This window comes from Anomaloglossus baeobatrachus, chromosome 4 (assembly GCF_048569485.1).
Source record: "Anomaloglossus baeobatrachus isolate aAnoBae1 chromosome 4, aAnoBae1.hap1, whole genome shotgun sequence".
Taxonomy (NCBI): Eukaryota; Metazoa; Chordata; class Amphibia; order Anura; family Aromobatidae; genus Anomaloglossus; species Anomaloglossus baeobatrachus.
Genome location: NC_134356.1, coordinates 500,859,886 through 500,877,312, shown reverse-complemented (window position 1 = coordinate 500,877,312; position 17,427 = coordinate 500,859,886). Strand labels below are relative to the sequence as shown.

The 17,427-nt window shown below is 44.5% G+C and overlaps 1 protein-coding gene across 2 annotated transcripts in view; it reads right to left on the bottom strand.

Moving 5' to 3' along the window:
- SLC12A1 (solute carrier family 12 member 1) overlaps positions 1-17,427 on the bottom strand; it is a 243,034-nt gene that overhangs the window by 134,053 nt on the left and 91,554 nt on the right. For both annotated transcript variants that reach the window (XM_075345801.1, XM_075345802.1), the window contains 2 exons: positions 10,565-10,716; positions 4,583-4,690 (listed from right to left, as the gene is read on the bottom strand). In XM_075345801.1, the coding sequence (XP_075201916.1) occupies positions 4,583-4,690; positions 10,565-10,716 (260 nt within the window). The remainder of the gene's footprint in view (positions 1-4,582; positions 4,691-10,564; positions 10,717-17,427) is intronic.

Here is a 17,427-nt window from a genome sequence, read left to right as displayed (position 1 = left end):
AATTAAAGCATGCCAAAGTGTGTAAGTATGTGTATTTCTGCAAGTGTTACTTATACTTGATACTGAATGAATCCAGCAACCAGGTCAGTAGTCCATGGCCACCGTATCGAAGCTCTGCAACCGTTTTCCTGCCTACCGACATTCCAGGCATCTCTTCTGCTCAGGCATGCATCACGCTGCAAGGTGACATTGCGCTGAGCCTGCTACTTAGAAGAGGTACTAGCTATGGTCCTGCAAATCTTTTGCTCAACTCTACCTTGTATAGCTAGATAGCAATATAGATATGCTGTAGATATACCGTCAGAATATTTATGTAAAATATAGCTCTATTTTAATTATGTTTATTGTGTACAGAGAACAGAAACGTTAAAGTGGAGCACTTCATTGTTGTCATCTCTGAAGAACAAAGTTGACAACTTGATTTAGATTTTTCTGAACAACTTATAACAAAAAAAACTCACAGACAGACAACAATTTGTATGGGCACATCAGAAAGCCATAACAAATAATTATAATTATAAGTGATGAATGATTAGAGCCTATAACTCTGCCAATAGTGGTATGAAATGTTGATAATGATAAGCATAGTAATCTATACAAACTTCTCCAGCTTCAAAAACATCAAAGATGTGTTCATTTTTTGCAGAGATGATTTTACAGAGATTGTTCGACGGTTGACAACCCTGCTACAAAGTCACCAGAATCCAGGCATTGATTACACAGCCTTGTGGCCTGGTATATGGCGGGTGAAATAAGTATTGAACAAGTGACCTATTTTCTAAGTAAATATATTAATAAAGTTGCTGTTAACATTAATTTCCCACCAGATGTTGGTAACAACCCATCCAATCCACACAGGCAAAGAAATTGAACCATAGATATCCATAAATTAAGTTATGTGTAATAATGAGAAATGACACAGGGAAAAACTATTGCGCAAGTTTACTGAAATTTATTTTATACTTCATACAAAAGACTTTGTTGGTGATGACAGCTACAAGACACCTCCTGTATGGAGAAACAAATCACATGCGTTGCTCAGGTGTAATTTTGGCCCATTTTTCCCCCACAAACATTCTTCAAATCAAATCCTGAGCTCCTTCTATGAACTCTGAGCTTTAGTTCCTTCCATAATTTTTTTTTAAAACTCAGGTCATGTAATTGGCTGGGCCATTCTAGCAGCTTTATTTTCTTTCTCTAAAACCAATTGAGAATTTTCTTGGCTGTGTGTTTGGGATCATTCTCTTACTGGAGTGTCCACCCTCATTTCATCTTCATTATTCTGGTAGATTTCAGTACATTTTTATGAAGAACGTCTAGATATATTTTTCCAGTTATCCTTCCTTCAATTTTATGACGTTTGCCAGTGCCATATGCTGAGCCCCACACCATGATGTTCCCACCTCAAATCTTCACTGTTGGTATGGTGTTAAAGGCCTCCAAACATGGTATGTGTTATGGCATCCAAAGAGTTTAATTATGGTCTAATCTGACCGGACTATATTCTCCCAGTATTTCGCACGCTTGTCTAAATGTTGGTGAGTAAACTTTAAATGTGCTTGAATATGCTTTTTTTGTGGTGAGCGTGCATACAGGCCACGGAGGTTGCGTGCATTACTTATTGTGTTCTTTAAACAATTATAACTGCTGATTCCAGGTCTTTCTGTAGCTCTCCACAGGTAGTTCTTGGCTTTTGGACAGCTCTTGTAATAATTCTTCACTCCTCTGTCTGAAATCTTGCTGGGAGCACCTGAGCAAGGCTGGTTTATGGTGAAATTATATGCTTTCCACTTCCGTATTATCCCTCAACAGTCACTGTAACCTTCATTAGTTTAGAAATTCTTCTGTAACCAATGCCATCAGTATGTTTTACAACAATAAGGTCATGAAGGTCTTGGAACAGTACACTGGTTTTACCCATCACGAGATGTTTCTTGTGTGGCATCTTGGTAATGAGACACCTTTTATAGGCCATCAGTTGAACCAGCTGATATTATTTTAAAATAAGTGGCAGGATTACTTTCCAATTACTGATAGATTTCTCCTGGTGTCATGACTTTCCATGACTTTTTGCATGTCTCCTTCTTCATATGTTAAATACTTTTTCCCTGTGTCATTTCTCATAATTACACATCACTAAATGTATGGACATCTATGGTTAAATTTCTTTGCCTGTGTGGTTTGGATGAGCTGTTACCAACATCTAGAGAGAAATTCATGTCAAAAGCATGTTTGGAAATATATTTACTTAGAAAATTGATTGCATGTAGAGCTGGGCGGACGCGCAAAAAACCTGCTCATTTTTTTTAAAAAAACTGGTCTGGAATCCAGTAGCCATATAAGTCTATGGGAACCAGAATCCGGGGATTAAAAAATGTTGGTGGAAGGGATAGGAGGATGGGAGCGGGCGCAGTGTACTCACCGATCCTCCATGGCATGGAGGGGCTGCTGCTTCCGGGTCGCACCTTCACTTTCAGAGCTGCGTGCATCTAGATAGTGCACTAAATGTAAAGTTAGATGCTAGAATGTATGGACTCCTTCCAGGTATGACGTAAATTATCACATGATGGGGGGGCGTGTTCAAACTGCAGCCCACAATGTGTACTCCTCTGCTAAGCCTGAGCAACCTGTTTCATGAAGCAGGCCGCTCAGGATGAGTTGCACCCGCGATGTATACTCCTTTGTTCAGCCTGCTTCATGAAGCAGGCAGCCCGGGATGAGCCGCGTCAGTGATGTTTCCTCCTCTGCTCAGCTTGGACCTCCCGGTGTATGAATCATGCACAGGGAGGCCCAGGATGAGCAGCACCGGTGATGTTTCCTCAACTGCTCAGCCTGCGCCTCCCAGTGCACGAATCAATCATGCACCTGTACCGCCCCGCGCTCGGCTCCAGCCGAGCCACTCGGATCCGGGCTCGTTGGTGGGTGGCTCGAGCACCTCTGGTCTTGGGGTCACTTCGCTCTGAAAGGGGATGCTGGAGCTTTCAGTGGGGTGTTAGGCAGGTGCTTGGCCGGAGCCGCGCTTGAGTTCGTGACGCCACCCATGGGACGTAGTGAAGGTAGACACCACCGATGCAGTTACGGGGTACCCGGTAGTGCAGCCAGATGTTAACCCCTCCGTGGGCAGGGATGATGGCCCCGGGGCCCGTGGGGGATAGCTTGGCGGTGCAGGAGGGCACTGTTGTACTCACTGTTATTGACACACAGAAGTCACTGGTAAACCAAGTTGATGGTGGTTGGTGCCCGCAGCCGGCTGTGGTCGGGTTCCCCACCCGGATGGCGGTCTCTGCCTTTCTCCTGCACCGTGTTGTGTAGCTGTAGACTGCCTGCGCTTCAGCGACAGGAGTCCGCTCCCCGGTTTTGTGTATGTCGGGAGACCCCTTTTGCCCGCAGATGCTGGCCCGTGGGATCGCTCTGCCTGTGCGGTGGCTTTCTATCCCCCTCGGTGGGCTGTTGTCTTCAGTCGGGACTTGGGTGGGAAAGGACCTATAGTCCAGACCGCAATCAGTTAATTAACTCAGTCCAGTAGATTCTGGACCTCGTTTCAGGGTCTGAGTACCTCCCTGTGTGCGCCGGTTTCCGAGTCGGTTCCCCAGGTCGGTACCGGCGGGCCACTACCCTGTCCCGGTCTACCACGGTTCCACTGAGCCATCTTCATCTTCCTGGCTTCTGCAGGCTGAGGCCCCCGCTTGCCTCCTAGCCAAGGTGCTCGGGGTACGACCCTCACACCTGTCAGACTGTCACAGGCCTGTCCCACAGGCCTGACCTCCTCTACTCACTACCAACAACTGACTGTTTTCTATTTCCTGCCTCAGGCCCTCTGAACTCCTCGGTGGGCGTGGTCAACCGCCTGGCTCCGGCCCCTGGTGTGTCCATCAAGCACTGAGGGAGGTGACTAGGGTTTTTGTGGTTGGCTGATGACTCCTTTTTAGGGGACAAGTGTTGTGCGGGGGTCTAACTCTGACTACCTGGCTAGTCCAGGGGGTCACACATCGGGAGGCACAGGATGAGCTGCGTTGGCGATGTTTCCTCCTCTGCTCAGCCCGAAACTCCCAGTGCATGAATCATGCCCCGGGAGGCCCAGGATGAGCTGCAGCGGCGATGATGTTTCCTCCTCTGCTCTTCTGACCCACAGACAGCGTCAGACATTGTCACAGATGCTGAGGGCACATCTGACTGCAACTAATCACAGACGCCAGGCCGGCCACTGGGTGGAGAAAGTCATGCATATGAAATGAGGGTCACAGGGAGGCCGCAGAAGCAGCGTACAGCAGGCCCCAGCCTCGGTAAGTATAAAGCTCTTGGTTCATTCTTATTTTCTTTATTTTTCCTTTATTTTTTTATTTTTCGAGATCCGGATCAAACACCTGGAATCCCGGGTCCGGCATCCGGGCAACTTTTAAACCGCGCGGATATGGACTTTTACAGTCCGGGTCCACTCAGCCCTAGTTACAGAATCAATACTTATTTTACCTGCTGAATATATATATAATGTGTGTCTATAAAAGAATAGTGATAATAATAATAATGATAATAATAATAAAAACATTTAAAGCATAATAAAATACAGGCACATCTGCGGTACCTGAAATACTTTGGGTGCACTGACAAGTGATGCCAGAGCCGAGGACAGGGTGGCTGAGAAAATCCCGGCAATGATCAGGGGGCCAAATCCTGATACCATACTCATTACCTACAATTAATGAAAAACAATAATGTAAGCTGAGCGTTTTGTGACAATACTGTGTCAGTATAAAATGTCACATATGAAGAGAAAAGAACCCTGCTTGGAACACAGATTATAATAGATCTACCTGAAAAGGTCACAGAACAATTACATTTGACATTTTTTGTTCTCTTCTCATTTCATAATTAAAGTGTTAACTCTTACACGTCCGGGAACTTTACGCTATATGATACCGCATTCAATACACTTCATTAGGTTCCTGATATATACACTGTGTACAGAATTATTAGGCAAGTTGTATTTTAGAGGATTTTTTTTATTTTTTTATCAACAACTATGTTCTCAGTCAACCCAAAAGACTCATAAATATCAAAGCTTAATATTTTTGGAAGTTGGAGTGGTTTTTTTTTTAGATTTGGCTATCTTAGGAGGATATCTGTTTGTGCAGTTAACTATTACTGTGCACAATTATTAGGCAACTTAATAAAAAACAAATATATTCCCATCCCACTTGTTTATTTTCACCAGGTAAGCCAATATAACTGCACAAAATGTAGAAATCAACATTGCTGACATGCAAAAACAAAACCCCAAAAAATGTGCGACCAATATAGCCACCTTTCTTTATGATGACACTCAACAGCCTACCATCCATAGATTCTGTCAGTTGCTTGATCTGTTTACGATCAACATTGCGTGCAGCAGCCACAACAGCCTCCCAGACACTGTTCCAAGAGGTGTACTGTTTTCCCTCCCTGTAGATCTCACCTTTATGAGAGACCACAGGATCTCTATGGGGTTCAGTTCAGGTGAACAAGGGGGCCATGTCATTATTTTTTCATCTTTTAGATCTTTATTGGCCAGCCACGCTGTAGAGTAGTTGGATGCATGTGATGGCGCATTGTCCTGCATGAAAATCATGCTTTTCTTGAACGATACCGACTTCTTCCTGCACCACTGCTTGAAAAAGTTGCCTACCAGAAACTGGCAGTAGGTCTGGGAGTTGAGTGTCACTCCATCCTCAACCCCAAAAAGGTCCCACAAGTTCATCTTTAATGATACCAGCCCATACCAGTACCCAACCTCCACCTTGCTGGCGACTGAGTCTTTGCCCTTTACTGATCCAGCCTCTGGCCCATCCATCTGGCCCATCAAGAGTCACTTTCATTTTATCAGTCCATAAAACCTTTGAAAAATCAGTCTTAAGATATTTCTTGGCCCAGTCTTGACGTTTTATCTCATGTTTCTTGTTCAAAGGTGGTCGTTTTTCAGCCTTTCTTACCTTGGCCATGTCCCTGAGTATGGCACACCTTGTGCTTTTTGTTACTCCAGTAACGTTGTAGCTCTGAAATATGGCCAAACTGGTGGCAAATGGCATCTTGGCAGCTTCATGCTTGATTTTCCTCAATCCATGGGCAGTTATTTTGTGCCTTTTTTGCCCAACACGCTTCTTGCAACCCTGTTGGCTATTTGCCATGAAACGCTTGATTGTTCGGTGATTACGCTTCAAAAGTTTGGCAATTTCAAGACTGCAGTATCCCTCTGCAAGACATCTCACAATTTTGGACTTTTCAGAGCCCGTCAAATCTCTCTTCTGACCCATTTTGCCAAAGGAAAGGAAGTTGCCTAATAATTAAGCACACCTTATATAGGGTGTTGATGTCATTACACCACACCCCTCCTCATTACAGAGATGCACATCACCTGATTTACTTAATTGGTATTTGGCTCTCAAGCCTATACAGCTTGGAGTAGGACAACATGTATAAAAGGTATCATGTGATCAAAATACTCATTTGCCTAATAATTCTGCACACAGTGTAGCGCTATACTACCCTAAAAGCAATGTCCTATGGAGATGAAATCAGAAATAGCATGCAATAATTAATTTCTATATGATGTGCACTTAAACTCTGTGCCTCCATATGGCACAGTAGACAGTAGGTGGTGTGTATTTCAATGGCTCTTTTATGGCTCGTTTTGATCTACAGCCATATGTACCTAATTGGATTCAATATCAAAGAAAAGCTCCCAGCAAATGTATCTCCTTTTTTATAAAATAAAAAATAATTAAACAAACAGCTAATCAGATTGTACGTCTGGTTGTCTGTCGCTTTTTATCTTATAATACCACAAAATTGGTCCAATCCATCTACGGACACTCCTAGATCAATAATTATACCACAAAAAGGAAATAAAGATTTTTTCCCCTTTCCAAAGGAGTACACAACGTCTCAATCAATTATTAATTTTTATTATCATCAAAAAATACACAGAAAAAACACCACACAATAAAATGATAAATTGCAGTCAAAAGAAAAATATATACGGGTTTAAGCGATAATATATTGCACATTAACCTCCAATAAAGTGACCAGTGCTGTATATATCTTCAAAAATTACAACAAGCTGACCAATGTGTATTTGCACCCAACTTAATGATAAAGTGACTAGTGCTATAAGAGGCCCATATCCATGACCATAAAGGGCTGTGCAAAACAGTCTACAAGTTCTATTCCTCCACGGAAGATACTATTGCACAGTCCCCGGGTCACACCTATTGCCTATTAATAAGTAGTCACCATCACTATTGTGTATATAATCGCCCATTGTTTCTCACTACATCTCTGCAAGACCGCCTCAATCGGATAATATGTGAATATGTCAATCATGCATGTACAAAGCTAATTGTATCCTACCAAGGCGGAATCGCAGAGAGCTGAAACAATCGGGTTGTGATGTAAAATCAGTGTCAAACACAACCAGACTAGTTAGTATCAGCAATAATGGTCACAAAGTGCGTTATGTGCTAAATCCCAATTGCTCCATAGGATGCCATGAACCAGCAGTCTCTGTGACAAGACTATATTCAAAATGCCACAGACAATCACACATGCGTCTGCCGTTAAGCAATATTATGCAGTGTGCCAAACATAAGTCCATTCACTGAGTCTTATATTAAAGATTCAAGACATCATTACGGAGCAGAAGTTACCTGGGATAATGAAAATTCCGCGACTACCCGATTCCCCGACACGTGTTTCGCTCCCGGCTTCTACAGGGGAATAGAACTTGTAGACTGTTTTGCACAGCCCTTTATGGTCATGAATATGGGCCTCTTATAGCACTAGTCACTTTATCATTAAGTTTGGTGCAAATACACATTGGTCAGCTTGTTGTAATTTTTGAAGATATATACAGCACTGGTCACTTTACTGGAGGTTAATGTGCAATATATTATCGCTTAAACCCGTATATATTTTTTTTTTTACTGCAATTTATCATTTTATTGTGTGGTGTTTTTTCTGTGTATTTTTTGATGATAATAAAAATTAATAATTTATTGAGACGTTGTGTACTCCTTTGGAAAAGAGAAAAAATCTTTATTTCCTTTTTGTGGTATAATGCTTTTTATCTTATGTCTATGTTGAGCAGGATATTCCATAAATGTCTAGTAGAAGGAGATCCCACTTCGTGAATTTAGAATGATCTAGAGAACAAATATATCGTAAATATCTGAGATGAGACATGAGGGCATGATTGCAATCTTCTTGTCCACAATGTCATAGAAATTTTGCCCAAATCTCAAGGAAACATTTGTAAAAAAAATGGCACAACTGTCCAACGGTTGAGAAATCTGAAAATTCGAATGATATACCTAACCTGAAGTCTAACTAAATCTGCATTGTATTTTTGACAGATTGTTGAGAGTAGTTGTATTATTTACTCATGTACATGGCCATATTAGAGATCTGTGCAGTACAGACCAGAAATGCAGAACCCGATCTAAGCCATATTGAGAACTTGTACCCCGTTCCTAAATGTGAGATTTACAGTGAAGGAAAATAGTACACCTCCCTCAACAGTGTCTGGGAGGCTGTGTTTGGTGCTGCCAAAAAAGATGATTGTCAACAGATTAAATGGGTGGTTCACTACTTATTTTTCCAAGCCACATCGATATTATGTTGAGAAACAAGGCTTCTCTCAAATACCATGTTTTGCCAATAGCACCTCTGAGCGGCGCTATTGCGGTCTGCTCATCCCCATAAAGTAACCCCTGGGGCGCCGTGACCTATTATGTCCAGTGATATGATGTCAACTTCCAGTTGACCTGACATCACTGCTGTGAGCTCCAGTCTTCTTAAGTGACTGGGCTGTGGGCAGCGTTTCACCGTTCGTCACAGCCCAGCATCACTCCTGCTTGTGGCACTCTGCAATGAAGGAGAGAGCAGTGAGATGTGCTGTGACGCTGGGCTGTAACGAGCCGTAAAATGCCGCCCACAGCCCAGTCACTCAGGAAGACTGGGGTCGGCCACGATGATGTCAGGTCAACTGGAAGGTGACGTGACATCACCGGATGTCAGAGGTCATGCAGCCCAGGGGGTCATGAGAAGGGGGTGAGCAGACTGCACTTTTGGCAACACAAGGTGTTTGAGAGAAGCCTTGTTTCCCAATATTATATCGATGTGGATTGGAAAAATAAGTAGTGAAGCACCCCTTTAAGGCTCCATGGATGGAAGACTTATGACTGTTATAAAAAAGGAGGGTGGCTATATTGGTCACTGTTCTGGCACACATAGACAGAAGAGGGCCCCTATGCAAGGACAGTATATGAGCTCTTTACGGCCTAAGGGCTCATCAAAACACACAATTCCATCTATTTTGGAGGTAGAAATGGTCCCTCTTACCTCTTGGGCCCTTGTGTGGCCTCACAGGTTGCACCAATGATATGTCCGCCCCGGGGTCACTGATATTTTTTTTAAATGTCAGACGTAGTTTTGTACATTGATTTATTTGGTTATTATCCTCACTTTTACAGATGAAAATAAACAATTGAGATGAGAAAAAAAATTCTCTTTTTCATTTAGTTGCATTTTAGTTCTATGTACAAATAGTTATCTAATAACTCTGCACACATGCATATTCTCACCTCACTTTTACTTTCTTAAATATTCAGTTTTATTAAAGGTGGTTCACTAATCTGCAATAGTGACCACATCCCTGTAAAACTGATAGGGAAGGCTTTTTCTGAATACCTTGTTCAGCCAATTCTGCCTCTGAACGGCACTATTGCAGTCCCCATGAAGTGATCCCCTCGGGCTCCCTGACTTCTGGGATCTGATGATGTCATGTCAACTTCCAATTGACCCGACATCACTGAGCCTCCCTTAGTGACTGGGCTGTGGGCAGTGTCACTGCTCATCACAGTGCAGCATCTCGCGCACTCTTCTTTGCTGCAGAGCACCGCAAGCAGCAGTGATGCTGGGCTGTGATGAGTGGTGAAACTCCGCTCACAGCACAGTCACTCAGGAAAACTGGGGCCACCTCAGTGATGTCAGGTCAACTGGAAGTTGACGTGACATCAACGGATCTCAAAGGTCACAGAGCCCGGGGGTCCCTTCATGGGGATGAGCAGACCGCAATAGCGCTGCTCAGAGGCAGAAATGGCTGAACAAGGTATTGAGAAAAAGCCTTCCCTATCAGTTTTACAGAGAGGTGGCTACTACTGTAGAGTAGTGAACTACCCCTTTAATCTTTTGGCTTGACCGACAGCATTATGGTTGTTCAATAATAAAATGAATCATCAAAAATACAAATTGCCTAATAATTGTGTAGATGTCGCTCAGTGAAAAGTGTCATAATTTTACCAGTATGGTATGGGCTTTTTATAGTCAGGAAGAAGTTAACGTCAGAATGAAAAATAGTTAGCTATTGAAGGAATTAATGGATACTGTTTTGCCATTATGAATTATATTGACCGTTGAGAAGCTAAATAGAAAATTATCAGCAATAACGCAAATAGGCTATAAAACGCCCCATTATGTTTTACGGCTAATGAAATGTGCGCGGCTGTTCCAACAACCAATGATCAATACTCACTTGAAAGTTATTCATCAGCCCATAGTTACATTTCTGATATTCACATACGGAGAAATCATAACCGAGGCCGCAGGCAGCAGATCCATTACAGTTTATGATAGAACTGATGGTGTCATTAATGTTTCCAGTGGCATCACGCACTACAGATGCAGCTGTAGAGTAAAACAAACAGCTTTATTATCATCCACATACAAATGTAATGTTATTGTACTTCATAAAAGGCAAGAAAAAATGAAGAATAAGACGGCAAAATTACTTAAGATGGGAACAAAATGTGAAATATTCATACATTTTTGCAAATCTATTGTTTTTTTGTTTGCTTTTTTCATTTATGCAAATTAATTATTACCCTATAGAGCAGTGATGGCTAACCTATGACATGCATATCAGAGGTGACACACCGAGCCATTTTTGCTATTACGCTCGGCAAGGGTCTATAAGACAAGCTGCAGCCACTGGTGATTTAACTAGAACTGCATGTGTGGCTAAAATGTTCCGAAATGACCGGCCTGGAGGCGCCATACAAGCAGCTCTATTGAAATCACCTGTGGCTGCGGCTTGTCTAATAGATCTGGATGCGGCTGCTAGTAATTTATGTTCTGTACCTTTATTCAGGGTCCTGAGTGAGGCGTGTTTACGTACCACCCAGTACGTAACACGACTCTCTCTAACCCAGGGGTCTTAAACATGCGGCTCACGGGCTGCATGCAGCCCCTGAGTTTCTTGAGGCCCGCAGGGACCAATTGTGACTGCAAAGAGACCCCTATCGCTATAAGCTTATTTATGAGACAAGATGAGAAGCACAAACTGGATCTTCCAGTATTAGAAGGTACAGTCTTTTAAGCGAGGACACAAGAGTTGACATCCTATAGTATCTGCATATTCATGTAGCCATCATGATGTTATAACACAGCTGTGAGGTTCAAGCAGAGACTGAAGTGAGCCGCACGATCAGCTGTGACATCACTCAGGTGCTTTGCGGCCGCAGCTGGAGTCACCCCCTTGTGACCCCAAATCACCTGAGTGATGTCAACACTGATCGTATGCCTCACTTCAATCGCTTCCTGGAAATCACAGCAGGCAGTCATGCTCTATGGCACTCGCTGTGAGCTTCAGATGTAGCAGTGCTTGAAGCATCGTGGGACCTTGTGTGGATCACGTCGGACCTGCAGGTGTGTTTTGGGAGTTAATAAAGTGGTGAAAGAGGATGCATTTTTGTCTTTTATTTCAAATAAAGGATTTTTTGGGTGCTTGTGTTTATTTACTTTCATTTACACATTAGTGATGGGGGGTCTAATAGATAACTGCCATTACTAATCTAGGGCTTGGTGGTAGCTGTGGGCTGCCATTAACTTCTTATTACCCCGATTGCTACTGCACCAGGGCAATAGGAAGAGCCGGGTCCAGCGCCAAAATTGGGGCATCTAATGGATGTACCACGTCTGGGGCGGCTGCAGGCTGGTATTGTTAGGCTGGAAAGGGCCAAATAACCATGGCTCTTCCCACCCTAATAATATCAGCCCCAAGATGTCTTCTGTTCTTTGGCTGGTTTTAGAAAAATGGGGGGGACTCCACATCATATTTTTAAAAATAAATCAAACAATTGAAATTTTTTTTTATAACCAGCCAAGGTACAGCAGACAACTGAGGGTTGCAGCCTGCAGCTGCTGATGTTCCTGTGCTGGATATGAAAAATGGGAGTGACCCCACGTCATTTTTTTTTTTTTACCAAAAAAAATTAAATAAACAGCTGGCCAAGCTAGCTGTTGCTCTATATATCGAGCTATTTTATTCTTACTTTCTATCTATTCTATATGTTCTTTCTATCTATCATCTATCAATCTATCCATCTATCTATTCTTTCTATCTAATCTTTCTATCTATCTATTCTAGCTAGCTATAAATTATTCTATCCTATCATATTTTGTTTCTCCTTTAAAAAATGCATTAACAAAAACGCGTAAAAAACGCAGCAAACCGTCATGCGTTTTTGGGCCACAAGCTACATTTTCTATGACCATGGGAAAAAAGATGCACTCAAGTTGTCTTGTCAAGATGCAGTCAAGATGCAGTGTGCGGACATATCCTAAGATAGGGTTTCTTTCTGAATTGGTGCAGCACTTCAGGGTAAAGAAGCTGTTTGGAACAAGGAGACCGGTCCCTGTTTCGTGCTGTTTCACGGTTTTAGCAGTATGACTCTCCTGACAGCTTCCCTTTCATGTGAAATATCAGCTATTATTTAACATTTTGAGACTCTTCACATAACAGATCTTCGTGTGAGTGGATTATAGTCATTATGTGCCTCTAAATATGCTCACATTATGCTTTATTACAGACTTTAGAACCAAAGCAGTCAAGATATATTGTATATGTTGTAATTTCCTGCATGCCAGATGTAAATTGTACAGAACCAAATGTGCCTCTAAAGCTCACACATCAGATTTACTATTAACAATACAATTAGATGTTGTTATGCAGTCTTCTTTGCTCCTGCTGGGTTTCTCATAAACTTCCTGACATTAAGGGGTAATTTGCACACTACGATATCGCAGTTGCGATGTCGGTGGGGTCAAATAGAAAGTGACGCACATCCGGTGTCGCTGTCGATATCGTAGTCTGTAAATCCTTTATGATATGATTAATGAGCGCAAAACCGTCGTAATCATATCATCGGTGTAGTGTCCGACATTTCTATAATGTAGCTGCAGCGACGGTAAGATATTGTTCCTCGTTCCTGCGGCAGCACACATTGCTGTGTGAGAAGCCGCAGGAGCGAGGAACATCTCCTACCTGCGTCCTGCGGCTCACGCCGGCTATGCGGAAGGACGGAGTTGGGCGGGATGTTTACATCTCGCTCATCTCCGCCCCTCCGCTTCTATTGGCCGCCTGCTGTGTGACGTCGCTGTGACGCCGCACAACCCGCCCCCTTAGGAAGGAGGCGGGTCGCCGGCCAGAGCAACGTCGCAGGGCAGGTGAGTGCATGTGATATCGCTGCTGCGGCGGGGGCGGGGACTATCGCACTCGGCATCGCAAGCATCAGCTTGCGATGTCATAGTGTGCAAAGTACCCCTTAGTCTTATCAGTATTACAATCTTTTACTTTACCATTGTCTAGTAGGACTGTGGTTGCACCGTACTCCATTCTATAGATGTCTAGTTTTAATGTTTAAAGGGAATCTGTCACTAGGTTTTTGCCACCTCATCTGAGAGCAGCATAATGTAGAGATACAGACCCTAATTCCAGTGATGTGTCACTTAAGGCCACTTTACACACAGCGACATCGCTATTGATGTCACTGCCCATCGCACCCACCCCCGTCGTTTGTGCGCCACGGGCAAATCGCTGCCCGTGGCACACAATATTGTTAGTCCCCATCACACTACTTACCTGCCTAGCGACGTCGCTGTGGCCAGTGAACTGCCTCCTTTCTAAAGGGGTGGTTCATTCGGTGTCACAGCGGCGTCACTAAACCGCTGCCCAATAGAAAAGGAGGGGCGGAGATGAGCGGGCCGAACATCCCGCCCACCTCCTTCCTTCCTCATTGCCAGCTGCCGCAGGTAAGGTGATGTTCCCCGTTCCTGGAGTGTCACACATAGCGATGTATGCTGCAGCAGGAACGTCGAACAACCTGTGTCCTGCAACAGCAACTATAATTGGGAAAGGAACGAAGCGTCAACGAACATCGATTAGGTAAATAATTTTGATCGTTAACGGTCGTTCGTGCATTTCACACACAATGACGTCACTAACGAGGCCGGATGTGCGTCACGAATTCCGTTACCCCAACAACATCTTGTTAGCGATGTCGTTGCCTTTAAAGCGGCCTTCTAGTCATTAAAAAATGTACATATGGAACACCTATGGTGTGAACAAGGTGCAAGACTCAAAAATATACAACTAAACAATAGGATAAAGAGTTGCACAGCAGTCACAATGTATAGGGGAATAATGAAAAGCAGAACTGCTACGGGAATGCTAGATTGAAAAATACAATGGACTATCTGAAAAAGGTGAAAAACATGAAAATGGTATGTGCATAACTGCTATGAATAATAGGAATGAGAGATGTTTAGCCATTGTATTGATCAATGTGTCACTTAGTCGGCTGCTAGCTGTAGTTTTATAAAATCACAGTTTTCTTAATCACTGTTCAACCTGTAGTCCTACATATTAATGAGCATTGTATAACCGCCCCCCCAACAACGATTGGCAGCATTCTGCACTTGAACATAGAAAGCTGTCAATCAGTGGTGTGGGCAGGATTATAGACAACTCCGCATTCAGAAAACTGGCACAACATGTAACCCATTAAGTGACATATTGCTGGAATCAGGGTCTCTGTTTCTATATTTTGCTGCTTTCAGATGGGGGAGCAAAAATATGATGACAGATTCCCTTTAACAAACTTTTAGTAATGATTAGTGATGAGCGAGCATGCTTGTAACTACTCGGTACTCGCACGAGTATCGCTGTACTCGGGCTGCTCGGCGGGGACCGAGTAATCTCGCGATACTCGTGCTGTACTCGTGGTCTTCATTTCTGCATGTTGGCGCTCTTTTGAGAGCCAGCCCTCATGCAGGGATTGGCTGGCAGACCACTGCAATGCCACAGCCCTGTTAGTTGTGGAATTGCAGTGATTGGCCGGCCTGCACAGCGTGACCGAGCCTTTATACCGGCCGGCGCGCTGTGCTCTGCTCACAGCTATCCAGACAGTCAGTGCAGGGAGAGTGTCGCTGATTCAGGGAAAGCTTTGCGGCCCTTTATAGCTTTTTCAGTTGCAGGGCTGCAAACAGTGTGACCAAAAGTCCTTCTCAGGACTATTCTAGTTGTATACAGGCAGGCAGGGTATAGCCAGGTCGGAGTACAGTAGCAGAGTCCTTCTCAGGACTATTGTTGCTATATACAGGCAGGGTATAGCCAGGTCTGAATACAGGCTAGTGACCAGAAGAGTCCTTGTCAGGACTATTGTACCAGTATACAGGCAGGCAGGCAGGGTAGTGGTGACCGTATACCAGCCTTCATCATATCTGGGGCTGGTGTACACAGTGTAAAACAGTCCAGATAGTGTCTGACTTGTCTGTAATTGTCGCTCCCCAAAAAAACCTGTTAGGTTCTTATTGCGTCCGTGCTTGGTTTTTAAAACCGCACGTGTGTGCCTGTTGGTGGCAGCGTACAGGTGCACTTGTGTGCAATTTCCACAAACTTTGATATAACGCACAAGTAGTGAATATACACATCAGCAGTGCACAGCATTGCAAAATGCGCAAGGGCATTGGCAAGGAACAAGGAAGTGGACGTGATGGTGGTGCAGGCAGAGGCCGAGGTCGTGGGCAAGCTCTAATTTCGCCACAACAAAGGGCCACATCTAGTCGCTCGCACGTCCTGTCCCAAATTCTTGGGGACCGCAGCAGTACACCGCTCTTGAACCAAGACCAGTGTCAACAGGTTGTTAGTTGGATAGCAGATAATGCTTCCAGTCAGATTGGCACCACCACAAACACTCTGTCTTCCACACGGTCAAGTGTCAGTAGCCGTGATACTGCACCGCACATTTCTGAACCTGATCCTCCTTCCTACCACCAGGCTGAGTACACGTCCTCCTCGGACATTAATGATCCCACACTTGGACACTCGGAAGAGCTGTTCACGTTTCCATTCACACATTCTGGCCTCTCGCCAGCTCATATTGAAGTGGGTCATGAGGAGATCGTCTGTACAGATGGCCAAATATTTGAGCAGCCACGTTCTCACGAAGTTGGCAACGTGTCTCAACAAGTGGTGGACGATGATGAGACACAATTGTCAGGAAGTCAGGAGGAGGAGCAGGGTGCGGAAGAGGAAGACGACGTGGTGGATGATCCAGTAACTGACCCAACCTGGCAGGAGGATATGCAGAGCGAGGACAGCAGTGCACAGGGGGAGGGAGGCGTAGCATCACAACAGGCAGTAAGAAGCAGGGTGGTGGCCCCAGGCAGAAGTCAGGCAACCGTTCCCCGGAACAACACGACGACACAAGGTGCCTGTACAAATGTTAGGTCTTCCCGAGTCTGGCAGTTTTTTAAGTTGGATCCAGATGATTCAAAAAAGGCCATTTGCAACACCTGCCGTGCCAGCATCAGCAGGGGTACCAAAACTAGCAGCCTGACCACCACCAGCATGATCAGGCACATGTCAGCCAAGCACCCGACTTTGTGGGAAGTACAACAGAGTCGAGGAGCAGTGCTTGCTGATGTCACTGCTACGTCTTCGCTGGTTGTGCATGCGAGCCAATCCCCTGTCCATGCTGCCTGCGAACAAGCCTCCTCCACTCCTGCACCTGCAGTTGCCTACGCAGAAAGAACACCATCATCAAGCACGTCCTTGTCCCAGCGCAGCGTTCAGTTATCCATTCAGCAAACCTTTGAACGCAGGCGCAAATACACTGCCAACACCCCACATGCCACAGTTCTAAATGCTAACATTTCGCGACTGCTTGCACTGGAAATGTTGCCTTTTAGGCTGGTGGAGACAGAAGCATTCCGTGACCTGATGGCGGCAGCTGTCCCACGTTACTCGGTCCCCAGCCGCCACTATTTCTCCCGGTGTGCCGTCCCCGCGTTGCATAACCACGTGTCACAAAACATCACACGTGCCCTGAACAACGCTGTTTCACCCAAGGTCCACCTAACCACAGACACGTGGACAAGTGCTTGTGGGCAAGGCCGCTACATCTCGTTGACGGCACACTGGGTTAATATTGTGGAAGCTGGGACCCAGTCTGAGCGAGGGACGGAACACGTCCTTCCCACACCAAGGTTTGCAGGCCCTACCTCAGTCAGTGTTTCACCCACACTCTACAGCTCCGGAATGTCATGCTCTTCAGC